This window comes from Pseudophryne corroboree, chromosome 7 (genome assembly GCF_028390025.1).
Source record: "Pseudophryne corroboree isolate aPseCor3 chromosome 7, aPseCor3.hap2, whole genome shotgun sequence".
Lineage (NCBI taxonomy): Eukaryota > Metazoa > Chordata > Amphibia > Anura > Myobatrachidae > Pseudophryne > Pseudophryne corroboree.
The window spans coordinates 57,921,116-57,944,324 of record NC_086450.1 but is presented as its reverse complement, the minus strand read 5'-3'; the positions used below and the strand labels follow the sequence as shown (position 1 = coordinate 57,944,324).

Below are 23,209 nucleotides of genomic sequence, written 5' to 3'. Positions count from 1 at the left end.
AAGACTGTAATACTGTGTGGTGTAATTTAATTGTGGGTACCATTGTGGCCACGCCCTTTCCTTGTGTGACCACACCCCTTTTTGCGGCATGCGCTGTCCTTTTTTTTGGGATGGGAGGGCGCAAATTTATCATTTGCCGGGGAGCGCCAAACACTCTAGCACCAGCCCTGTAAGTCAACAATGATGAAATGACTGACATTGATGACTTACACAGTTCCGCCTTGGAAAGAGGTCAAGATAATTAAAGACATCAGATGCTAAACATCAAAGCTGAGTATTTTACTTTCAATTGTATATTTATGGCATTATCACTTATCTGAGTCTCAGTGTATATTTACTGACTGACACAGAATAAAGTGAGCCGCACCAGCCAATCATAGCATTTAGCATTACACTGCACCCTGGATTACTGTTGTAAGTATATTTGAGCACAAAAATAGTAATCCAGAATTGCACGGGATAGTCATACAAAATCTGGGAATTTAATTATATTGCAGAGATATGTAACTGTCACCTAGGAAATCATGTGGTATCCAATGTAAGTGGAGAACTCCTTTATTTATTTATTATTTATTAACAGTTTCTTATATAGCGCAGCAAATTCCGTTGCGCTTAACAATTTGAAATAACAACAACAAGCAAGCTTACAATCTATAGGGAAATAGGCATATGTACACAAGGAAAGGTGCTATCTATTGCATAGAATGAGAAGACATGTGAGGATATGTGTGGACTGTACAGAGTGGATGTAATTTGATAGGAAGGTTTATGAAAGTTATGTGGGCGGTTCAGGAATTTGATACGCTTGCCTAAAGAGGTGAGTTTTGAGGGAACGCTTGAAGGTTTGGAGACTAGAGGAGAGTCTTATTGTGCGTGGTAAGGCAATCCACAGAGTGGGTGCAGCCCGATGAAAGTCCTGCAGTCGTGAGTGGGAGCGAGTAATGAGTGTGGATGAGAGACGCAGGTCTTGTGAAGAGCGAAGAGGTCGGGTTGGGAGATATTTTGAGATAAGCGAGGTGATGTACGTTGGTGTAGTATGGTTAATAGCCTTGTGTGTGAGTAAAAGTATTTTATATTGAATGCGGTAGAGTACAGGTAACCAATGGAGGGACTGACAAAGCGGATCTGCAGACGATGAACGTCTAGCGAGGAAGATAAGCCTCGCCGCAGCATTCAGAATGGATTGTAGTGGGGAGAGTCTCGTTTTGGGAAGACCAGTTAGGAGACTATTGCAATAATCAATGCGGGAGATAATGAGAGCGTGGATTAGAGTTTTAGCAGTGTCTTGTGTAAGGTATGGTCGTATTTTGGATATGTTTTTTAGATGCATGTAACATGATCTTGAGACAGATTGAATGTGGGGAACAAAGGACAGATCAGAGTCAAGGATGACACCTAGGCAGCGAACTTGTGGGGTAGGGTAGATAGTCGAGTTTTCAACAGTGATAGAGATATCAGGTTGGTACCTACTATTGGCCGGTGGAAATATAATTAACTCTGTCTTTGAAATATTAAGTTTGAGGTGGCGAGATGTCATCCAGGATGAGATGGCAGAAAGGCATTCAGTGACCCGGCACAGTACAGATAGGGACAAGTCAGGAAAGGATAGGTAGATTTGAGTATCATCTGCGTACAGATGATACTGAAAACCAAAAGAGCTGATTAGTTTACCAAGAGATGAGGTATAGATAGAGAAAAGCAGAGAAAAACTCCTTTGTAATACAAATTAAATATAAATTAAAACATTAATAACAGAAGACACCCAATAACAATAAGTAAAATATGCAAATGCTCATTATTTATTCTTCCACCACATGGTGCAATGAGAATGATAGGCAGATTCAGCACAGGTTATGATTTGCATGCCAGTATGCAGAAATACTTGACATGGAGCTCCAGGATTTCATCACCAGACAGTTCTCCCATGGTTTCACCCATCCTGCGGGAGAGAAATAACCGTGTAACAACTGATTTATATTTGTCAGACAAATATATTTATTTATATAGCAGAATAAAAGAAAGGTGGTGGCATAGCTTTAACCAAGCAGAGAAATGGCAATCTTTTACCCCATGCAGTAAACCAGCAGATATGCAGGGATGCGGTCAAGATCCCGCCAGACGGAATCCCGGCGGCCGAAATACCGACACCGGGTTCCCGACCGACACAATCCCAACATATTCTCCCTCCGTGGGTGTCCACGACACCCATAGAGGGAGAATAAATTAGTGTGCCGAGCGTAGCGAGGCTCTGTGCCCGCAAGGGGCTGCATTGCGCTCGCCCCCCTGTCAGGATTGTGCCAGTCGGGATCCCGGTGTCGGTAATCCGACCACCAGGATTCCATCCGGCGGGATTTTGTACTGATCCCGATATGCACCATAGAATTTTGAAATGGTGCCAACAAGCTCCATTTGTCTCATCTGACCACAGAACCTTATCCCACAATTTATCTGGGTCACTCTGATGTGTTTTTGGCAAACTCCAGAAGTGCTTTGATTTGGTTTCGGATCAAATATGGCTTCTTTCTAGCCACCATTCCATATAGGTCAGTTTTATGCAGAGTTCTTGATATGGTTGTCTTTTGCGCCATTGTAACATTGATACAGTATAAATAAACAAAACTAGTTTCTAACAAGTATCAAGAGAAAACGAAAAGCACTAGTAAATGTAATTTAATGGAACAAAAAAAGACAATATATTCACACCGGCCGGTACATACAATTACAAAAAACAGAAATAATATGAGTATTATGCATATCCTTACAAACAACTAAGGATTAAATAGGGTTAAGGTTACCTAAATGTTAAAAAGAAAGGGGCAGACTAGATGGGCCAAGTGGTTCTTATCTGCCGTCACATTCTATGTTTCTTTAATATCAATAAAAACAATTCCAGCAATCTTCTATTTAACTACTAATCCGTCACTGTATTGGTATTAGCATGCGGTCAGATTTTTAGTCAACATTTCCCATTGCATTATTCTCCAATAAAGCACAAAAAAGGTTCAAAAAAGCAGTCAATGGGTGGAATTCAAATGAAATAACACAATCAATCTCCTGTCTAAAATGATCCTCGTTATCATGCATATCGCGTCAAAGGTAATCAGGTTTAGCCATGGAAAGGGTTTCAGTGCCTCGCTACTCCAAAGGCAGCAAGCTGTGTTAATAGCAAGAGAGTTATATTTGTGGTCCACCCCACATTTTGCCTTCCACAGCCACAATTTATTAGGTACATGACATAGGAGGATTTACAATTTCTTTGATCTGAAAGATCTCCCCAGTCACACAGAGCCCAAATTCTGTGGCTTTTATTGGGGCCTATGTGCGTGAAGCACATGGTAAATTTCCAAATCTATGGTATCCGGCTGGTCTATTGGAAGACAGGTATTATTAACATTCACTCCCTGTTCTATGTGTCTCAACTTAGATCTCAAGTAATCAAACTTCCGTAGTTGATCTACTGTTTTAACACTTCATCTAACATAAGTAGTGATGTATTCTTTTTGATTGTATTTTTGATCTCCATGGCACAGCTATTGAACTGTGTGGTAAACATAGCTGTTAATTCACTGTGTCTCTTATCTAGTTTAGAGGTTGTTTGTGCTCTGACTTAAGAAGTTGTTCCCTATCCATCATGCTTACATCTTTATATGCCTCCTGTAATATGTTTTTTTAGCTATTCCTGACCTAAAAAAGATTTAATCAGAGATTGTACCTACTGATGGTATGCTTGCTTGGAGGAACAGTTTCACCTGACCATAACAAACTAGCCTCCAGGGATGTTCTATAAGGTATATATTCTGGTCTACCAGCTTTACATAAGTTTCTGTGACCAAACTGTCCCTTGCTACCAAGAGCAGAGTATCAAAACAATGAATGATAAGTGAGATCATAAGTGCAAGTGAATTTCAAACCAAAAGTGTTATTATTTCAATGATCAGTGAACTCATGCAGACAGGTCCCCATCACAAATAAACAACAAATCATCTATATATATATATATATATATATATATATATATATATATATATATATATATATATATATGCCATAGAGGACAAATTTGACATTCGTAAACCAGCAACCTTCTTAGGGGCACCTAAGGTAGGTTGTATAAAATGTACAGGATGTGTAACCTGTATCTACTGTCCAGGGTTGGGTAGGGGTACCGGCAGCTGGGATAGTGACTACATCCCACTGTACATGCTAACGGGAAAAATTTAAACATCCCTAGTCTAGATTTTTAAATTCCGCCATAGACCTACCTGTATGAGTTATTAGTTGTTTATGCTTTGACTTTGCCATGTGGTAAGTTCTACATACAGTAGACAAGACAGAACGCTAGTTTAAAGAAAGGATGGCTGTGCACAGGACAGCTAGCCTATACATGCTACTCAAACACAGGAGAACAACCTGCTGTAAGGCACTTTGCCCTAGCAAGGCGTTCACTGACATCTATGAAGAATACTGTGATTTACCTCATAACCCCCCTCAATAGAGGAGGTGACCGAGGTCACTCTCCAAAGGGAAGTCAAATGGATTTTTCATTGTTATTGTGTATGCCACACTAAATCCCGGCTCTCAGCTAAGAGTATCAAAGAACAAGCAGGGATTACACTACTAGAAAATAGATGATGTAGAGAGCAAAAGACTTAGGGGTCTATTTACTAAGCCTTGGATGGAGATAAAGTCGCTGGGGGTAAAGTACCAGCCAATCAACTCCTAAAGGGGGGTACTCACGGAGCGATCGCTGCTTAAAATCTAAGCAATCTGACTAGATTGCTTATATTTTAAGCAGTGATCTCTCCGTGTGTAGGCCAATCTAGCGGGTCGCTCACTTTACCCGCTGGGAGAAATAAGCACCCTCCCCCCCAGGGCCGTCTTTTCGTATGGGCTCAATGGGCTCTTGCCCAAGGGCCCCAGGAGTAAAAGGGCCCTAGGCTGATAGCTGAGGGTCCACTCTTTCCAGGGGTACCAGATTTTTGAAAATCGGCCCTGGGGAACCGGAGATATCTGACTTCAAAGCAGTGGTCCCCATCCAAGCCTGTTAATTGCTCTTCCCTGCCAGATATCTCGAGTTCTGTCTAACTTAGAGTTTTTCTGAGGGTAAACTCCAAAAGCTGAGACTCTCCCCTTTCAGTGGACACTGGCAGCTTGTCTCTACTATGCCCAGAACCAGAGATATCAGCATTCAAGCAGCTGGTCCCTGCTACAGCTCCACATGCATAATTTGCAGTTTTAAATTTTCGTTGGTGGATTACTCTGGCTCCTGAACTCTGATCCCCAAGTCCCCAGTACATCCTGAAAGGTGGGACTATCTGAAATCTATTTCCAGGAACTGGAGATATCTGCAGTAAAGCAAGCTGCCCTGATCCCCGGAAAATGATGAATATTAAGCCCACTCCACTATCCTCCCCTCCCCTGTGTATTAAACACCCCCTACCGCCCTGGAAGTCATGTACAAGTGCCCCTTCATTCTACAGTTTAGTGTTCTCCTTCCCTCCCCATCTGTGCAGTAAAGGAGTAATTAGCAGAAATTACTGCTCCAGGTCCTACATGTTGAGCGAAAGATAGAACCCCCCTACCCCCCGCGGGACATCAAAGCTACTGCTGATAGCACCTCCCACCCCTATCGCTGATGGGTGGGTAGGGGCCCCAGTGCATTGCTGTGCCCAGGGGCCTACACTGCTGTTAAGACGGCTCTGCTCCCCCCGCACGCTCAGCACACATGTCTCTCCACATCTGCCAGTGAGTACCGGCCTTAACTGTCATTTTTCAAACACAGCCTGTGACATAACGGTACTTTAGCTCCAGCAACTTTATCTCCATCCAAGGCTTAGTAAATAGACCCCATAAGTACTAATACTTCAGCTATAGGTTTCCTCTTTGTAATGCATACAGATGTAGCCACGCTCATCCAGCCTGCAGCTTGAACGCACAGACACACGTCGCTCCGAAGGACTGGGTGTGGTTTAGTATGCCGCCCATGTATTCCTATGGGTGCGCGTACTTAGACGCATGCGCACGTCCTTGTCACAGGCAACCTTGCTGCCCCTGGATTGCCGAGAATATGGTAAACTGCAGGAAGGATGAGCATGGCTAGATGTGTATATTTTTCATTTGCCTGAAACATTGAGTAGATTTGCTTTTTAGCATTGTTTTATTATTGATACATGTTTCTGATTGATTCACCTTTTCTCCACATGTTGTGCAAAAGCAATGGCTCCATCCTTGTCCTCGTTTAGAAATTTGCGGTACATACATATGGACTTAAGAAAACCCAAGAGTTCTGCCACGGACACGTGAGACACTTCTGTAATGTCAGTGATTCTAGGAGATAGAACACACAATGTAGAAATCTCAACATAACATTTTGTCAGATCACAAAATGCAATAGTAGAATTGTTATCATAATACTTAAAAAGTAATGACAGTTGCCTTAGTATCATGGGCCTAATTCAGGTTGGATCGCAAATTCAACCGGAATTTTTACGATCAGCCCGCGGGCACATGCACAGGGCCCGTCCTGCGCAGGAATGGTCCTGCGCATGCGCCCGCACTTTCTATGGGGGGGCAGCATTAAATGCAATCACAGGCAGAGGTGGTCGCGGAGCGGGGTGGGGGTGGGGGGATGGCAGGCAACGCTCCGTTTCCAGGGAGGAGACGAAGAGATGCAGGGGTGGTGCGGTGCTAAAATGGGGTGGAGGGAGCCGAATGGGGGCATGTCGGGGGCGTGATCACGGCGGCTGTGTGACGTATCACGCAGCCATCACCATCAAGAACGTGGCGGCGTGAACTCTTGCGGCAGGAGACATCCTCTGTTTCTGCTGACAAGCAGATATTGCGATATGAGCGCAGTTTCTGCTTGTTGAAGTGGGGGGAGGCGGCGGTCAGCATGGGTGGCCCCAGCATGCTAGAAAAAAGACAGAAAATGCTGCTAATTAGCAGAATCTGCTATACTTATTGAATTAGGCCCTAAACCCGTATCCATATGGCTTACAGTACTTCTGCGTCTGAAGGTTTTTGCAGGATTAAGAAAACTGAAATTGTAGAGACAGCAAACTAACTTCTCTCTGGCAGCCTGTAATTAATTTCCTTTTCCATACATAAAGAAAGAGATCAGACACTGGAAATTACATTAACGGTTTTAAACGGGTTGGGTATGTTATGCCGGCTGTTGGTATCTTGGCGGTCAGCATATCGATACCGGGAGCCCATGAGTAGAATGCGGGCGGGGGCGAGTGCAGTAAATCCACTTGCGGGCTCGCTGCACATGCCATGCAGCGGGCTAGGTGGTTCACAGCGCTCGCCACAGGTTCTATTTTCACTCTATGGGTGCTGTGGACACGAGTGGAAATGTACCCTGTGGGTCGGCATTCCGACTCCTGCCATTTTTAGCGTTCGGTATCCCGGCACTGTCATGCTGACAGCTGGAATCCCGAATGACGATTACATAGCCACATCCAGGGGCGGATTTGGGATCAAAAACCAGCCCGGGAAATTTATGGTAGGAGCCCTAATGGTGAGGGGATCTGTTGAGGGGGTGGAGTCTCTCAAGTGCGCAGGATTACTGCGCAAAGGCATAATTACATGCAGGAATAGAAAGTGCGCGCTACAGACTCGATGATGTTGAGGGCTCTGTGGGGGCCAGGGGCCTAATTCAGACCAGATCGCTCTCTGTGTGCAAGTGTACCTAGAAGAATATATGCGGTTTTGAAGGCAAAGGGTGGTCACACCAAATATTGATTTGATTTAGATTTCTCTTTTGTTCATTCACTTTGCATTTTGTTAATTGATAAAAAATAAACTATTAACACTTTTATTTTTATAATTATTCTTACTTTTGTTTCCCCACACCTTCCTAAAATTTTTGTACAGTACCCAGTGCTTAAAGTGGTCCTAGAGAGGTGGTGGAACTCACCCCCCCTCCCCAAGGTGCCCATGTAATAAAGCTATTGCGTGTGCCACAAAAAGTGGGCGTGGCCTCAAAAAGAAAGGGGCGTGGTAACACAATAGTACTAATGCCCACAGTTTTAGGACCCCGTATTACACATAATGCCCACAGCAGTAGCGCCCCTTATACAATGCCCACAGCAGTAGTGCTTCTTATACAATGCCCACAGTAGTAGTGCTCCTTATGCAATGTCCACTGTACTGGTAGTGCCCACAGTGGTAGTGCCCTTTATATAGAGCCCATAGTAGTGCCCCTTATGCAATGCCCGCAATAGTAGTGACCCTTATGTCCCCAGGAGTGATGGCCCTTATGAAGTGCCCCCTTTACAATGCCCTCATTAGTAGTGCACTCAGTAGTAATGCCCTTAATGGTAATGCCCCTGTGTAGTATTGCCCCCAGTAGTAATGTTGCCTGTAGTAATGCCCCCAGTTGTTTAGCCCCATGTAGTTTAGCCCCAGTATTTATGCCCCCATTCTAATACCTCTGCAGTTATGACGCCAGTAGTTTAACCCCCCTGTAGTTTGCCCCCAAGTAGTAATACCCCTGTAGTTATACCCCCAGTAGTAATGCCCTCCTGTAGTTTGCCCCAGTAGTAATTCCCCCAAGTAGTAATGCCCCCAGTAGTAATGCCCCAATAGTTTAACCCCTGTAGTTATGCCCCCAGTAGTTTAGCCCCCCAGTAGTAATGCCCCCAAGTAGTAATGCCCCTGTAGTTATACCCCCAGTAGTAATGCCCTCTTGTAGTTTGCCCCCAGTAGTAATGCCCTCCTGTAGTTTGCTCCCAGTAGTTAGCCCCCAACAATAATGCCCCCAGTAGTTAGCCCCCGTTAGTAATGCCCCCAGTAGTAAGCCCCTATTAGTAATGCCCCTAGTTGTTAGCCGCCATGTAGTTTGACCCCTTGTAGCTTGCCCCCTTGAAATTTAGCCCCCAGTAGTAATGCCCCCAAGTAGTAATGCCCCCAGTAGTTTAACTCCTGTAGTTATGCCCCCAGTAGTTTAGCCCCCCTGTAGTTTGCCCCAAGTAGTAATGCACCTGTAGTTATGCCCCCAGTAGTAATGCCCCCAGTAGTTATACCCCCAGTAGTAATGCCCTCCTGTAGTTTGCCCCCGGTAGTTAGCCCCCTTAGTAATGCCCCCAGTAGCTTGCCCCCATGTAGTTTGCCCCCAGTAGTTTGCCCCAGTAGTAAAGCCCCCAATAGTAAAGCCCTCCAGTAGTAATGCACCCACCCAGTAGTAATGCCCCCCAGTAGTTAGCTTCCATTAGTAATGCCCCCAGTAGCTTTTCCCCTTGTTGTTTGCCCACAGTAGTTTACACCCAGTAGTAAAGCCACCAGTAGTAAAGTCCCCCAGTAGTAATGAATCCCAGTAGTAAAGCCCCAAATAGATGCGCCGTACACATAGGGAAAACAAAACAAAACCCACCATACTCACCGAGCCCCGCTCCCGCGTCTGACCGATGAAGTCCTTCCGGCGTCCGCTCTTCGGAACTATGGGAGAGACGTCATGACGTCTCTCCCATAGCGCACACTGACAGAGCCGGAAGCCGGAGCTCAGTAGTGAGCTCCTGCCTCCGGCTGCACACTGTGGAGAGGGAGCCGGGCGCCTGCTGGTAACACAATCTCAGCGGGCGCACAGCATCTTCCAGTAGAACTGACAACTGACGGAACGCAGTTCCGCCCAGTTCCGGCTCATTTTAACCCCTGACAGTACCGTATATTAAAGATATGTGGTTTGGGTTCTGTGGACACCAAACACACCCAAACTCAGGGGTTCCTAGTCTCTCCGTGCCCCGACTCAGGTCTTCCTACCATGTTCCAATCTCAGAATTAGGCAAAATTTCACTTTCCTGGCGTCGGATAACACATGATTTAGATTGCATAGAAAAGTCACTCCGTCATAATCAGGCCCCATTTCTCACAGGAGACCATAGGAAGAGGGTGTGGGACTGTGGACTGCAGCACTGTGAAACACTAAACGACATAAGGAGTCAGACTGGAGCACTGTGTTAACTTAAAGCCAGTAAAGGGGTACTGTGTCATTTAAAATAAAAACGCCTTTGGGAGCATTGCGTTTAACTTAAAGGTGCACTGTGTAAAAATAAACCCATAGAGGCACTGTGGACTGTGAGCTGCAGCACTGTGAGGCACTAAAAACACTAAGTAAAACTAAAGGTGGGTACACACTAATAGATATATCTGCAGATCAATTGATCTGCAGATATATCTATGGACGGATCGGGCAGTGTGCTGTGCATACACACTGCCCGATCCGTCGGGGACTGACGTCATGAACTGGGCGGGCGTGTACACACGCCCACCCAGTTCAGCTGTCAATCACCGCCGGCCGTCGCAGCATGTGTACGGGCGGTCGGCCGACCGCCCCGTACACACACAGCGACGCGCCAATATATCGGTAGATATATTGGACATCGGCTGTGCTGCGCGGCCGACGCGATACGTCTGTGAACGACGGAGTTCACAGACGTATCGGCCGTACACACTGGCCGACGGTCCCGCGATATATATCGGCCATTCAAGAGAACGGCCGATATATCGATCAGTGTGTACGGGCCTTAAGGTGTATACACACGGTGCAAAATTACCTTGTGATTTTGATAGAGATGAGCGGGTTCGGTTTCTTTGAATCCGAACCCGCACGAACTTCACTTTTTTTTTCACGGGTCCGAGCGACTCGGATCTTCCCGCCTTGCTCGGTTAACCCGAGCGCGCCCGAACGTCATCATGACGCTGTCGGATTCTCGCGAGACTCGGATTCTATATAAGGAGCCGCGCGTCGCCGCCATTTTCACACGTGCATTGAGATTGATAGGGAGAGGACGTGGCTGGCGTCCTCTCCATTTAGATTAGATTTAGAAGAGAGAGAGAGAGATTGCTGTGATACTGTAGATTAGAAGAGAGTGCAGACAGAGTTTAGTGACTGACGACCACAGTGACCAGTGACCACCAGAGACAGTGCAGTTGTTTGTTTTATTTAATATATCCGTTCTCTGCCTGAAAAAAACGATACACAGTCACACAGTGACTCAGTCTGTGTGCACTGCTCAGCCCAGTGTGCTGCACATCAATGTATTGTATATAAAGCTTATAATTGTGGGGGAGACTGGGGAGCACTGCAGGTTGTTATAGCAGGAGCCAGGAGTACATGATAAATAATATTATATTAAAATTAAACAGTGCACACTTTTGCTGCAGGAGTGCCACTGCCAGTGTGACTAGTGGTGACCAGTGCCTGACCACCAGTATATTAGTAGTATTGTATACTATCTCTTTATCAACCAGTCTATATTAGCAGCAGACACAGTACAGTGCGGTAGTTCACGGCTGTGGCTACCTCTGTGTCGGCACTCGGCAGGCAGTCCGTCCATCCATAATTGTATTATAATATATACCACCTAACCGTGGTTTTTTTTTCATTCTTTATACCGTCGTCGTACTAGTTGTTACGAGTATACTACTATCTCTTTATCAACCAGTGTACAGTGCGGTAGTTCACGGCTGTGGCTACCTCTGTGTCGGCACTCGGCAGGCAGTCCGTCCAACCATAATTGTATTATATACCACCTAACCGTGGTTTTTTTTCCATTCTTTATACCGTCGTCATACTAGTTGTTACGAGTATACTACTATCTCTTTATCAACCAGTGTACAGTGCGGTAGTTCACGGCTGTGGCTACCTCTGTGTCGGCACTCGGCAGGCAGTCCGTCCAACCATAATTGTATTATATACCACCTAACCGTGGTTTTTTTTTCATTCTTTATACCGTCGTCATACTAGTTGTTACGAGTATACTACTATCTCTTTATCAACCAGTGTACAGTGCGGTAGTTCACGGCTGTGGCTACCTCTGTGTCGGCACTCGGCAGGCAGTCCGTCCAACCATAATTGTATTATAATATATACCACCTAACCGTGGTTTTTTTTTCATTCTTTATACCGTCGTCATACTAGTTGTTACGAGTATACTACTATCTCTTTATCAACCAGTGTACAGTGCGGTAGTTCACGGCTGTGGCTACCTCTGTGTCGGCACTCGGCAGGCAGTCCGTCCAACCATAATTGTATTATATACCACCTAACCGTGGTTTTTTTTTCATTCTTTATACCGTCGTCATACTAGTTGTTACGAGTATACTACTATCTCTTTATCAACCAGTGTACAGTGCGGTAGTTCACGGCTGTGGCTACCTCTGTGTCGGCACTCGGCAGGCAGTCCGTCCAACCATAATTGTATTATAATATATACCACCTAACCGTGGTTTTTTTTCATTCTTTATACCGTCGTCATACTAGTTGTTACGAGTATACTACTATCTCTTTATCAACCAGTGTACAGTGCGGTAGTTCACGGCTGTGGCTACCTCTGTGTCGGCACTCGGCAGGCAGTCCGTCCAACCATAATTGTATTATAATATATACCACCTAACCGTGGTTTTTTTTTCATTCTTTATACCGTCGTCATACTAGTTGTTACGAGTATACTACTATCTCTTTATCAACCAGTGTACAGTGCGGTAGTTCACGGCTGTGGCTACCTCTGTGTCGGCACTCGGCAGGCAGTCCGTCCATCCATAATTGTATTATATACCACCTAACCGTGGTTTTTTTATAACCACCTAACCGTGGCAGTCCGTCCATAATTGTATACTAGTATCCAATCCATCCATCTCCATTGTTTACCTGAGGTGCCTTTTAGTTCTGCCTATAAAATATGGAGAACAAAAAAGTTGAGGTTCCAAAATTAGGGAAAGATCAAGATCCACTTCCACCTCGTGCTGAAGCTGCTGCCACTAGTCATGGCCGAGACGATGAAATGCCAGCAACGTCGTCTGCCAAGGCCGATGCCCAATGTCATAGTACAGAGCATGTCAAATCCAAAACACCAAATATCAGAAAAAAAAGGACTCCAAAACCTAAAATAAAATTGTCGGAGGAGAAGCGTAAACTTGCCAATATGCCATTTACCACACGGAGTGGCAAGGAACGGCTGAGGCCCTGGCCTATGTTCATGGCTAGTGGTTCAGCTTCACATGAGGATGGAAGCACTCAGCCTCTCGCTAGAAAACTGAAAAGACTCAAGCTGGCAAAAGCACCGCAAAGAACTGTGCGTTCTTTGAAATCCCAAATCCACAAGGAGAGTCCAATTGTGTCGTTTGCGATGCCTGACCTTCCCAACACTGGACGTGAAGAGCATGCGCCTTCCACTATTTGCATGCCCCCTGCAAGTGCTGGAAGGAGCACCCGCAGTCCAGTTCCTGATAGTCAGATTGAAGATGTCAGTGTTGAAGTACACCAGGATGAGGAGGATATGGGTGTTGCTGGCGCTGGGGAGGAAATTGACCAGGAGGATTCTGATGGTGAGGTGGTTTGTTTAAGTCAGGCACCCGGGGAGACACCTGTTGTCCGTGGGAGGAATATGGCCGTTGACATGCCAGGTGAAAATACCAAAAAAATCAGCTCTTCGGTGTGGAGGTATTTCACCAGAAATGCGGACAACAGGTGTCAAGCCGTGTGTTCCCTTTGTCAAGCTGTAATAAGTAGGGGTAAGGACGTTAACCACCTCGGAACATCCTCCCTTATACGTCACCTGCAGCGCATTCATAATAAGTCAGTGACAAGTTCAAAAACTTTGGGTGACAGCGGAAGCAGTCCACTGACCAGTAAATCCCTTCCTCTTGTAACCAAGCTCACGCAAACCACCCCACCAACTCCCTCAGTGTCAATTTCCTCCTTCCCCAGGAATGCCAATAGTCCTGCAGGCCATGTCACTGGCAAGTCTGACGAGTCCTCTCCTGCCTGGGATTCCTCCGATGCATCCTTGCGTGTAACGCCTACTGCTGCTGGCGCTGCTGTTGTTGCCGCTGGGAGTCGATGGTCATCCCAGAGGGGAAGTCGTAAGCCCACTTGTACTACTTCCAGTAAGCAATTGACTGTTCAACAGTCCTTTGCGAGGAAGATGAAATATCACAGCAGTCATCCTACTGCAAAGCGGATAACTGAGTCCTTGACAACTAGTTCACAGGGAACTAGACAATTTATTGAGGCAGTGTGCCCCCGTTACCAAATACCATCTAGGTTCCACTTCTCTAGGCAGGCGATACCGAGAATGTACACGGACGTCAGAAAAAGACTCACCAGTGTCCTAAAAAATGCAGTTGTACCCAATGTCCACTTAACCACGGACATGTGGACAAGTGGAGCAGGGCAGGGTCAGGACTATATGACTGTGACAGCCCACTGGGTAGAAGTATGGACTCCCGCCGCAAGAACAGCAGCGGCGGCACCAGTAGCAGCATCTCGCAAACGCCAACTCTTTCCTAGGCAGGCTACGCTTTGTATCACCGCTTTCCAGAATACGCACACAGCTGAAAACCTCTTACGGCAACTGAGGAAGATCATCGCGGAATGGCTTACCCCAATTGGACTCTCCTGTGGATTTGTGGCATCGGACAACGCCAGCAATATTGTGTGTGCATTAAATATGGGCAAATTCCAGCACGTCCCATGTTTTGCACATACCTTGAATTTGGTGGTGCAGAATTTTTAAAAAAACGACAGGGGCGTGCAAGAGATGCTGTCGGTGGCCAGAAAAATTGCGGGACACTTTCGGCGTACAGGCACCACGTACAGAAGACTGGAGCACCACCAAAAACTACTGAACCTGCCCTGCCATCATCTGAAGCAAGAAGTGGTAACGAGGTGGAATTCAACCCTCTATATGCTTCAGAGGTTGGAGGAGCAGCAAAAGGCCATTCAAGCCTATACAATTGAGCACGATATAGGAGATGGAATGCACCTGTCTCAAGTGCAGTGGAGAATGATTTCAACGTTGTGCAAGGTTCTGATGCCCTTTGAACTTGCCACACGTGAAGTCAGTTCAGACACTGCCAGCCTGAGTCAGGTCATTCCCCTCATCAGGCTTTTGCAGAAGAAGCTGGAGGCATTGAAGAAGGAGCTAACACGGAGCGATTCCGCTAGGCATGTGGGACTTGTGGATGCAGCCCTTAATTCGCTTAACAAGGATTCACGGGTGGTCAATCTGTTGAAATCAGAGCACTACATTTTGGCCACCGTGCTCGATCCTAGATTTAAAGCCTACCTTGGATCTCTCTTTCCGGCAGACACAGGTCTGCTGGGGTTGAAAGACCTGCTGGTGACAAAATTGTCAAGTCAAGCGGAACGCGACCTGTCAACATCTCCTCCTTCACATTCTCCCGCAACTGGGGGTGCGAGGAAAAGGCTCAGAATTCCGAGCCCACCCGCTGGCGGTGATGCAGGGCAGTCTGGAGCGACTGCTGATGCTGACATCTGGTCCGGACTGAAGGACCTGACAACGATTACGGACATGTCGTCTACTGTCACTGCATATGATTCTCTCAACATTGATAGAATGGTGGAGGATTATATGAGTGACCGCATCCAAGTAGGCACGTCACACAGTCCGTACTTATACTGGCAGGAAAAAGAGGCAATTTGGAGGCCCTTGCACAAACTGGCTTTATTCTACCTAAGTTGCCCTCCCACAAGTGTGTACTCCGAAAGAGTGTTTAGTGCCGCCGCTCACCTTGTCAGCAATCGGCGTACGAGGTTACATCCAGAAAATGTGGAGAAGATGATGTTCATTAAAATGAATTATAATCAATTCCTCCGCGGAGACATTGACCAGCAGCAATTGCCTCCACAAAGTACACAGGGAGCTGAGATGGTGGATTCCAGTGGGGACGAATTGATAATCTGTGAGGAGGGGGATGTACACGGTGATATATCGGAGGGTGAAGATGAGGTGGACATCTTGCCTCTGTAGAGCCAGTTTGTGCAAGGAGAGATTAATTGCTTCTTTTTTGGGGGGGGTCCAAACCAACCCGTCATATCAGTCACAGTCGTGTGGCAGACCCTGTCACTGAAATGATGGGTTGGTTAAAGTGTGCATGTCCTGTTTTGTTTATACAACATAAGGGTGGGTGGGAGGGCCCAAGGATAATTCCATCTTGCACCTCTTTTTTCTTTTCTTTTTCTTTGCATCATGTGCTGATTGGGGAGGGTTTTTTGGAAGGGACATCCTGCGTGACACTGCAGTGCCACTCCTAGATGGGCCCGGTGTTTGTGTCGGCCACTAGGGTCGCTAATCTTACTCACACAGCTACCTCATTGCGCCTCTTTTTTTCTTTGCGTCATGTGCTGTTTGGGGAGGGTTTTTTGGAAGGGACATCCTGCGTGACACTGCAGTGCCACTCCTAGATGTGCCCGGTGTTTGTGTCGGCCACTAGGGTCGCTAATCTTACTCACACAGTCAGCTACCTCATTGCGCCTCTTTTTTTCTTTGCGTCATGTGCTGTTTGGGGAGGGTTTTTTGGAAGGGCCATCCTGCGTGACACTGCAGTGCCACTCCTAGATGGGCCCGGTGTTTGTGTCGGCCACTAGGGTCGCTAATCTTACTCACACAGCTACCTCATTGCGCCTCTTTTTTTCTTTGCGTCATGTGCTGTTTGGGGAGGGTTTTTTGGAAGGGACATCCTGCGTGACACTGCAGTGCCACTCCTAGATGGGCCCGGTGTTTGTGTCGGCCACTAGGGTCGCTTATCTTACTCACACAGCGACCTCGGTGCAAATTTTAGGACTAAAAATAATATTGTGAGGTGTGAGGTATTCAGAATAGACTGAAAATGAGTGTAAATTATGGTTTTTGAGGTTAATAATACTTTGGGATCAAAATGACCCCCAAATTCTATGATTTAAGCTGTTTTTTAGTGTTTTTGGAAAAAAACACCCGAATCCAAAACACACCCGAATCCGACAAAAATAATTCGGTGAGGTTTTGCCAAAACGCGTTCGAACCCAAAACACGGCCGCGGAACCGAACCCAAAACCAAAACACAAAACCCGAAAAATTTCAGGCGCTCATCTCTAGATTTTGACTATATAGTCAAAACCGCAATGAAAGTTAGTGCAAATCACAAGGTGTTAGCCACCTTGCAGTGCCGATTCAACGCCGATGCGCACTCCCATGGGGTAGGTATCACAAGGCTAGATAGACTGTGCAGGCAAGTCAATTTTGACTATCTTGTACTAAAGTATAGTCAAAACTGCCACTTAGTCAAAATCGCATATAGCCAATATCACTAAGCTGCCAATTTGATTTGACTTGGAAATTTACTAAACACAAATCTATGCAGTGTTGGACCAATTCGTATTGAGATAAACTGCCGTCCACACAAATACTTGGAGAACCACAAGTACCAGCATGCGGGGCATTAAAGGGCCTGCTGGTACCTGTAGTTCCACAGTAAAATAAATATTAAAAAAACACAGGACACACACACCGTGAAAGTGAAGCTTTAATAAATCACACTTGCACATCTCTTTTAATTACCATACAATAAATTTATAGAACAGTGTAAATAGTACTGAAATTATCTACAGCATAATTAATAATCCTTCTAATCGATAATCCATCATAAAATATATCCACTATACTGAGAAAGAAGAGTGTTACTTGTTCCTACTGTAATAAGAGTGCAAAGATCCCCCCAGGTGCTTCTTATACACAAAGCGTCAAAGACGTGCAATGATGTGGAAGTGAATGCAACCTGCTCTGGCTTGCTGTATGAGTAGATACATTTTGTTGGAGTTGTCATTGGGGGTCATTCCGAGTTGATCGCTCGCTAGCTAGTTTTAGCAGCTGTGCAAATGCTATGCCGCCGCCCACTGAGGAGTGTATTTTAGGTTAGCAGAAGTGCGAACGCTTGTGCAGCCAAGCTCTGCAAAAAAGGTTTGTGCAGTTTCAGAGTAGCTCTGAACCTACTCAGCGCTTGCGATCACTTCAGCCTATTCGTGTCCGGATTTGACATCATACACCTGCCCAGCAAACGCCCAGCCACGCCTGCATTTTTTCAGACACGCCTGCGTTTTTGCAAACACTCCCTGAAAACGGTCAGTTGACACCCAGAAACGCCCCCTTCCTGTGAATCTTCTTGCGGCCGTCAATGCGAAGAAAAACTTCGCTAGAACCTGTGCACAACCACAACGGGCTTTGTACCATTATGACGTGTGTGCACATTGCGGTCCATACTCATGCGCATAAATGCCATTTTTTCACCTGATTGATGCGCTGCGAAAATCGGCAGCGAGCGATCAACTCGGAATGACCCCCATTGATGTGTGGGAAGCTGCTCTATTAAGTCAGATTTTGGCTAATCAGATAATAGCACACAGAATAAACAACATATGTTGCTCCACAACCTATAAAGGTGTGAAAAGTACAATATTACAGTACCTTTGCAAAAGTTTTAGGCAGGTGTGGAAAAAATGCTTCAAAGTAGGGATCCTTTTAAAATAGAAGTGTTAATAGTGTGTTTTTATCAATTAACAAAATGCAAAGTGAATGAACAGAAGTGAAATCTAAATCAAATCAATATTTGGTGTGACCACCCTTTGTCTTCAAAACAACATCAATTCTTGGTACACTTGCACACAGTTTTTGAAGGAACTCGGCAGGGAGGTTTCTCCAAAACATCATGGAGAACTAACCAAGATCTTCTATGAATGTAGGCTTGCTCAAAACGTTCTGTCTCTTCATGTAATCCCAGACAGACTGTATGATGTTGAGATCACATCTCTGTGGGGCCATATCACTTCCAGGACTCCTTGTTCTTCCTTACACTGAAGATAGTTCTAAATGATGTGGCACCCCACTAACGGCTCTCGTTTTTTTCTTGATATGGGGCCCCTATAACCAATTGTACTGACAGCAGCTGGCCATATCAGGATGGTGGCACCAAGGGTGTGTTAATGGATTCAATACCCCCTTGTGAAGTCAGCAGCAGCATGAACACCAGGGGCACTAGGACCCAGGGGAGTGGAGCAGCAGTGCCCAGGGGGCAGTAGGACAGCTGTGTGGCAGTTGGTTAACCCCTGAACTGGGGCTTTGGCCTAGAGAGCTGAAACTGAAAAATAGGCGGAGTTACCTCTTGAGGAGAGCTGAAGCCATGTGAGGAGATGGACGGCTCGCATTGGGAGGTGATCATGAAAGGGGTGGGCTTCTGAGGAGAGCAGCGCAACGTATCGGGCGGCGAGACGCGTCCTGCTGTGGGTAGAGCCGCGACTGATGGGAAGCCACGTAAGCGGAGAACAGACAGGCAGGACACCGGGCGACAGTAGTGACTGTGGGGAGAGTGGCTACCCAGTAACTTGATTACTGGAGGGTGTCAGGAGGGGTGCACAATAGGAAATGCCAGGGAAGGAAAAGACATCCACTGGCAGTGTAAAGTGCCGGTGTTATCCGCAGACAAGTACCCCAGTCACGGCCCACAACTTCACAAGTTGCTGCTTAGACTGAGCTCACCATGGTTTGCATTAGGGAGCAACTAGTCAGTCAGTCAACTAGCTGCAGAGGCAAACTAGGGAACAAAACTGACATACAGTACTCATTCCCCATCCTCTTTTATACAGCCCATTAAGAGAAACTGAAAGCCCAGCTAAAGTGGCATAGACACCGCCAGGAACTCGCAGCCAGCCAGCTTATTACAGTCAGCCAGCCTGCTAATTATAAACAGCTAATTACAGCCAGCCATTCATAGCTAAAGCCAGCCTTAAAGCTCCTGTCATAGAGACTAACTGTGTACTACAAAAAAGGGGGGCTGTCAGTCCACCTTTATCCTATGCATCGGGTGGCTACTGAGTGAGAAGTGAAGAGAGAGAGACTTGTGCCAGTTAGCCAGTATTATACATACTCAGGGAACCAGCCCATTACAGCCAGTTTGTCAGTCAGACAGCTATTATTCGGATGCCAAAGATTTTGTATTCCCTCTGTCTGCTAACGCGTTGCATTTTCATTACTCCTACAACTCCCTGCTAGAACTGCTTGATACTGCTTCTATTTTGCTGAGGGATTCACTGCATGGCTTTCTTACTCATTATATGCTAATTACCACTATGGAACTGTGCTGTTAGTCACAGTGCTGTGCTGTGCTGTGCTCTTCTGTGCTTGTTTCTACCAAACTGAACTCTCTGTGGGGGTAATTTAGATCTAATCGCTTGGCAGCGTTTTTTGCAGTCCTGCGTTCAGATAGTCGCCATCTGCGGGGGGTGGTGTATTTTTGCTGTGCAAGTGTGCGAACGCATGTGTAGCAGAGCTGCACAAACTGGTTTTGTGCAGTCTCTGCACAGCCCAGGACTTACTCAGCCGCTGCAATCACATTAGCCTGTTCGGGACCAGAGTTGACGTCAGACACCGTCCCTTCAAACACTTGGACACGCCTGCATTTCTACAGACACTCCCTGAAAACGTTCAGTTGACACCCACAAACGCCCTCTTCCTGTCAATCTGATTGCGATCGCCCGTGCGAATGGATCCTTCGCACAACCCTGTTGCTGACCGGCGATCCCTGTTGCAGCTGATCAATTAACTGGCACATTGCGGTGGGCGGTATCCGTTCACATGGTCGACCATGTTATGGTCGACAGTCATTAGGTCGACCACTATTGGTCGACATTGACATGGTCGACATGGACACATGGTCAACACATGAAAATGGTCGACACATGAAAAGGTCGACATGAGTTTTTTAACTTTTTTTCCTTTTGGGGAACTTTTCCATACTTTACGATCCACATGGACTACGATTGGAACGGTAAAGTGTGCCGAGCGAAGCGGTAGCGGAGCGAAGGCACCATGCCCGAAGAATGGCGAGCAAAGCGAGCCATGCGAGGGGACGCGGTGCATTAATTGGGGTTCCCAGTCACTTTACGCAAAAAACGACACAAAAAAGTTAAAAAACTCATGTCGACCTTTTCATATGTCGACCTTTCATGTGTCGACCATTTTCATGTGTCGACCATGTGTCTATGTTGACCATGTCAATGTCGACCAATAGTGGTCGACATAATGACTGTCGACCATAACATGGTCGACCATTCATACCGGAACCGCGGTGCATACGCATGCGCAGTTTAGATCTGATCACCCACTGTGTGAAAACGCACAGCAGTGATCAGGTCTGAATTACCCCGTGCATGTGTTAAGCCCCATACACACTAGATGAGAAAATGAAAGATCACGCTAAGAAGGGCCGATCTGAGCGAGATCTCTCACAATCTCGTTCAGTATGTACACTCAATGTCGTTAACGATGCGCGCTCCTGCGCATCATTAACGACCCCCTCCCTTGTCTGAACATGTACAGATGACGGAGGTCCTAGTTAACGAGAGCCATGCAGCATGGCCGTCGTTCCCACCACCGTCGTTCCCTCACTCGCCGGCATCAGCACGTGTGTAACCCCGCCCAGTCCTCACCACGCCAATATCGGCGTCAGCGGGGATAACCTTGTATGTACTAGGCTTTAGACTTTACAAGACAATTTAGGGTCTAAGGGTGCGGATTTGAGGTGATAAAATCATCCGAATCCGCACTGCAATAATTGATTACATCGCACAGATGTATCAATTATTGCATGCATGGCCAGAGCTTGCGAGCAAGCTTTGTCCCTGCGATGCCTGACCGCAGCATCATTAGGGTATTTTTTGTGAAAAATACCCTGATGTCCTGCTGCGCATGCACCGCCTCTGCCGACATTGCCGTTACCGCTGCCACCAGGGCGAACCCTCCGTCACAACTACCCCCTGCATGGTAAATATACTCACCAGTCTAGGGAGCCGGTCATCGCTACTCCTGCATTGCTGCCAGATCCAAAACCCGAAAAGGGTGGTTTTGGCAAAACCAATCCAGATCCAAAACACGAACTGAGATCCAGATCCAAAACCAAAACACAAAACCCGAAAAGTGTCCAGTGCACATTTCTACTTACAATGCATGGATTTGCCTTATATGTAGTGATGAGCGGGTTCGGTTTCTCGGAAACCGAACCCCCCCAACTTCACCCTTTTTACACGGGTCCGAGCCATACTCGGATTCTCCCGTATGGCTCGGTTAACCCGAGCGCGCCCGAACGTCATCATCCCGCTGTCGGATTCTCGCGAGATTCTGATTCTATATAAGCAGCCGCGCGTCGCCGCCATTTTCACTCGTGCATTGGAAATGTTAGGGAGAAGACGTGGCTGGCGTCCTCTCCGTTTATGTTGATGCATTGCAAATATTTTGTGCTTGCTTATTACTTAACTAGGTGCTTCATCGCGCCCTACGGGCGCTCTTCACACCGTCGGAAGGGGCTGCGCCCTTTTAACCCCTGCAGAGACGCGGGGCGTCGGGGAGGGGACACAAAGACGCGGGGTGGCAGGGAGGAGACAGATGGGGAGGGGACACAGAGATGCGGGGTGGGGCCACATAGACGCAGGGAGGGGACACAGACGCAGGGCGGGGACACAGAGATGCAGGGTGGCAGGGAGGGGACACAGAGAGGCGGTGCGGCAGAGAGGGGACGCAGAGAGGCGGGCGGCAGGGAAGGGAGGCAGATACGCGGGGCGGCAGGGAGGGGACGCTGAGACACGGGCGGCAGGGAGGGGACGCAGAGACGCGGGGAGGGAGGGGACGCAGAGACGCAGGGTACCAGGGAGGGGACACAGAGATGTGGGGCGGCAGGGAGGGGGCGCAGAGAGGCGGCAGGGAGGGGACGCAGAGAGGCGGGGCGGTAGGGAGGGGAGGCAGATACGCGGGGCGGCAGGGAAGGGACGCAGAGACGCGGGGCGGCAGGGAGGGGACGCAGAGAGGCGGGGCGGCAGGGAGGGGACGCAGAGACGCAGGGAGGGGACGCAGACGCGGGGCAGCAGGGAGGGGACGCAGAGACGTGGGCGGCAGGGAGGGGACGCAGAGACAGGGGCGGCAGGGAGGGGACGCAGAGACGCGGGTGGCAGGGAGGGGACGCAGAGACGCAGGCTGCAGGGAGGGGACGCAGAGACGCGGGTGGCAGGGAGGGGACGCAGAGACGCAGGCGGCAGGGAGGGGATAGAGAGACGTGGGGCGTCAGGGAGGGGACGCAGAGACGCGGGTGGCAGGGAGTGGACGCAGAGACGCGGGCGGCAGGGAGAGGACGCAGAGACACGGGCGGCAGGGAGGGGATAGAGAGACGTGGGGCGGCAGGGAGGGGATGCAGAGACGCGGGCGGCAGGGAGGGGACGTAGAGACGTGGGGTGGCAGGGAGGGGACGCAGAGACGCGGGGCGGCAGGGAGGGGACGCAGAGACGCGGGGCGGCAGGGAGGGGATGCGGGGCGGCTGGGAGGGAACGCAGAGATGCGGGGCGGCAGGGAGGGAACGCAGAGACGCAGGGAGGGGACGCAGAGACGCGGGG

The 23,209-nt window shown here is 47.7% G+C and overlaps 1 protein-coding gene across 1 annotated transcript in view; it reads right to left on the bottom strand.

Moving 5' to 3' along the window:
• Positions 1-1,851: 1,851 nt before the first annotated feature.
• The window catches only part of LOC134944003 (uncharacterized), an 85,241-nt gene continuing 63,883 nt past the window's right edge, over positions 1,852-23,209 (bottom strand). The window contains exons 5-6 of the mRNA XM_063932548.1: positions 6,190-6,327; positions 1,852-1,939 (exon numbers count right to left, since the gene is read on the bottom strand). Coding sequence (XP_063788618.1) covers positions 1,852-1,939; positions 6,190-6,327 — 226 coding nt within the window. The remainder of the gene's footprint in view (positions 1,940-6,189; positions 6,328-23,209) is intronic.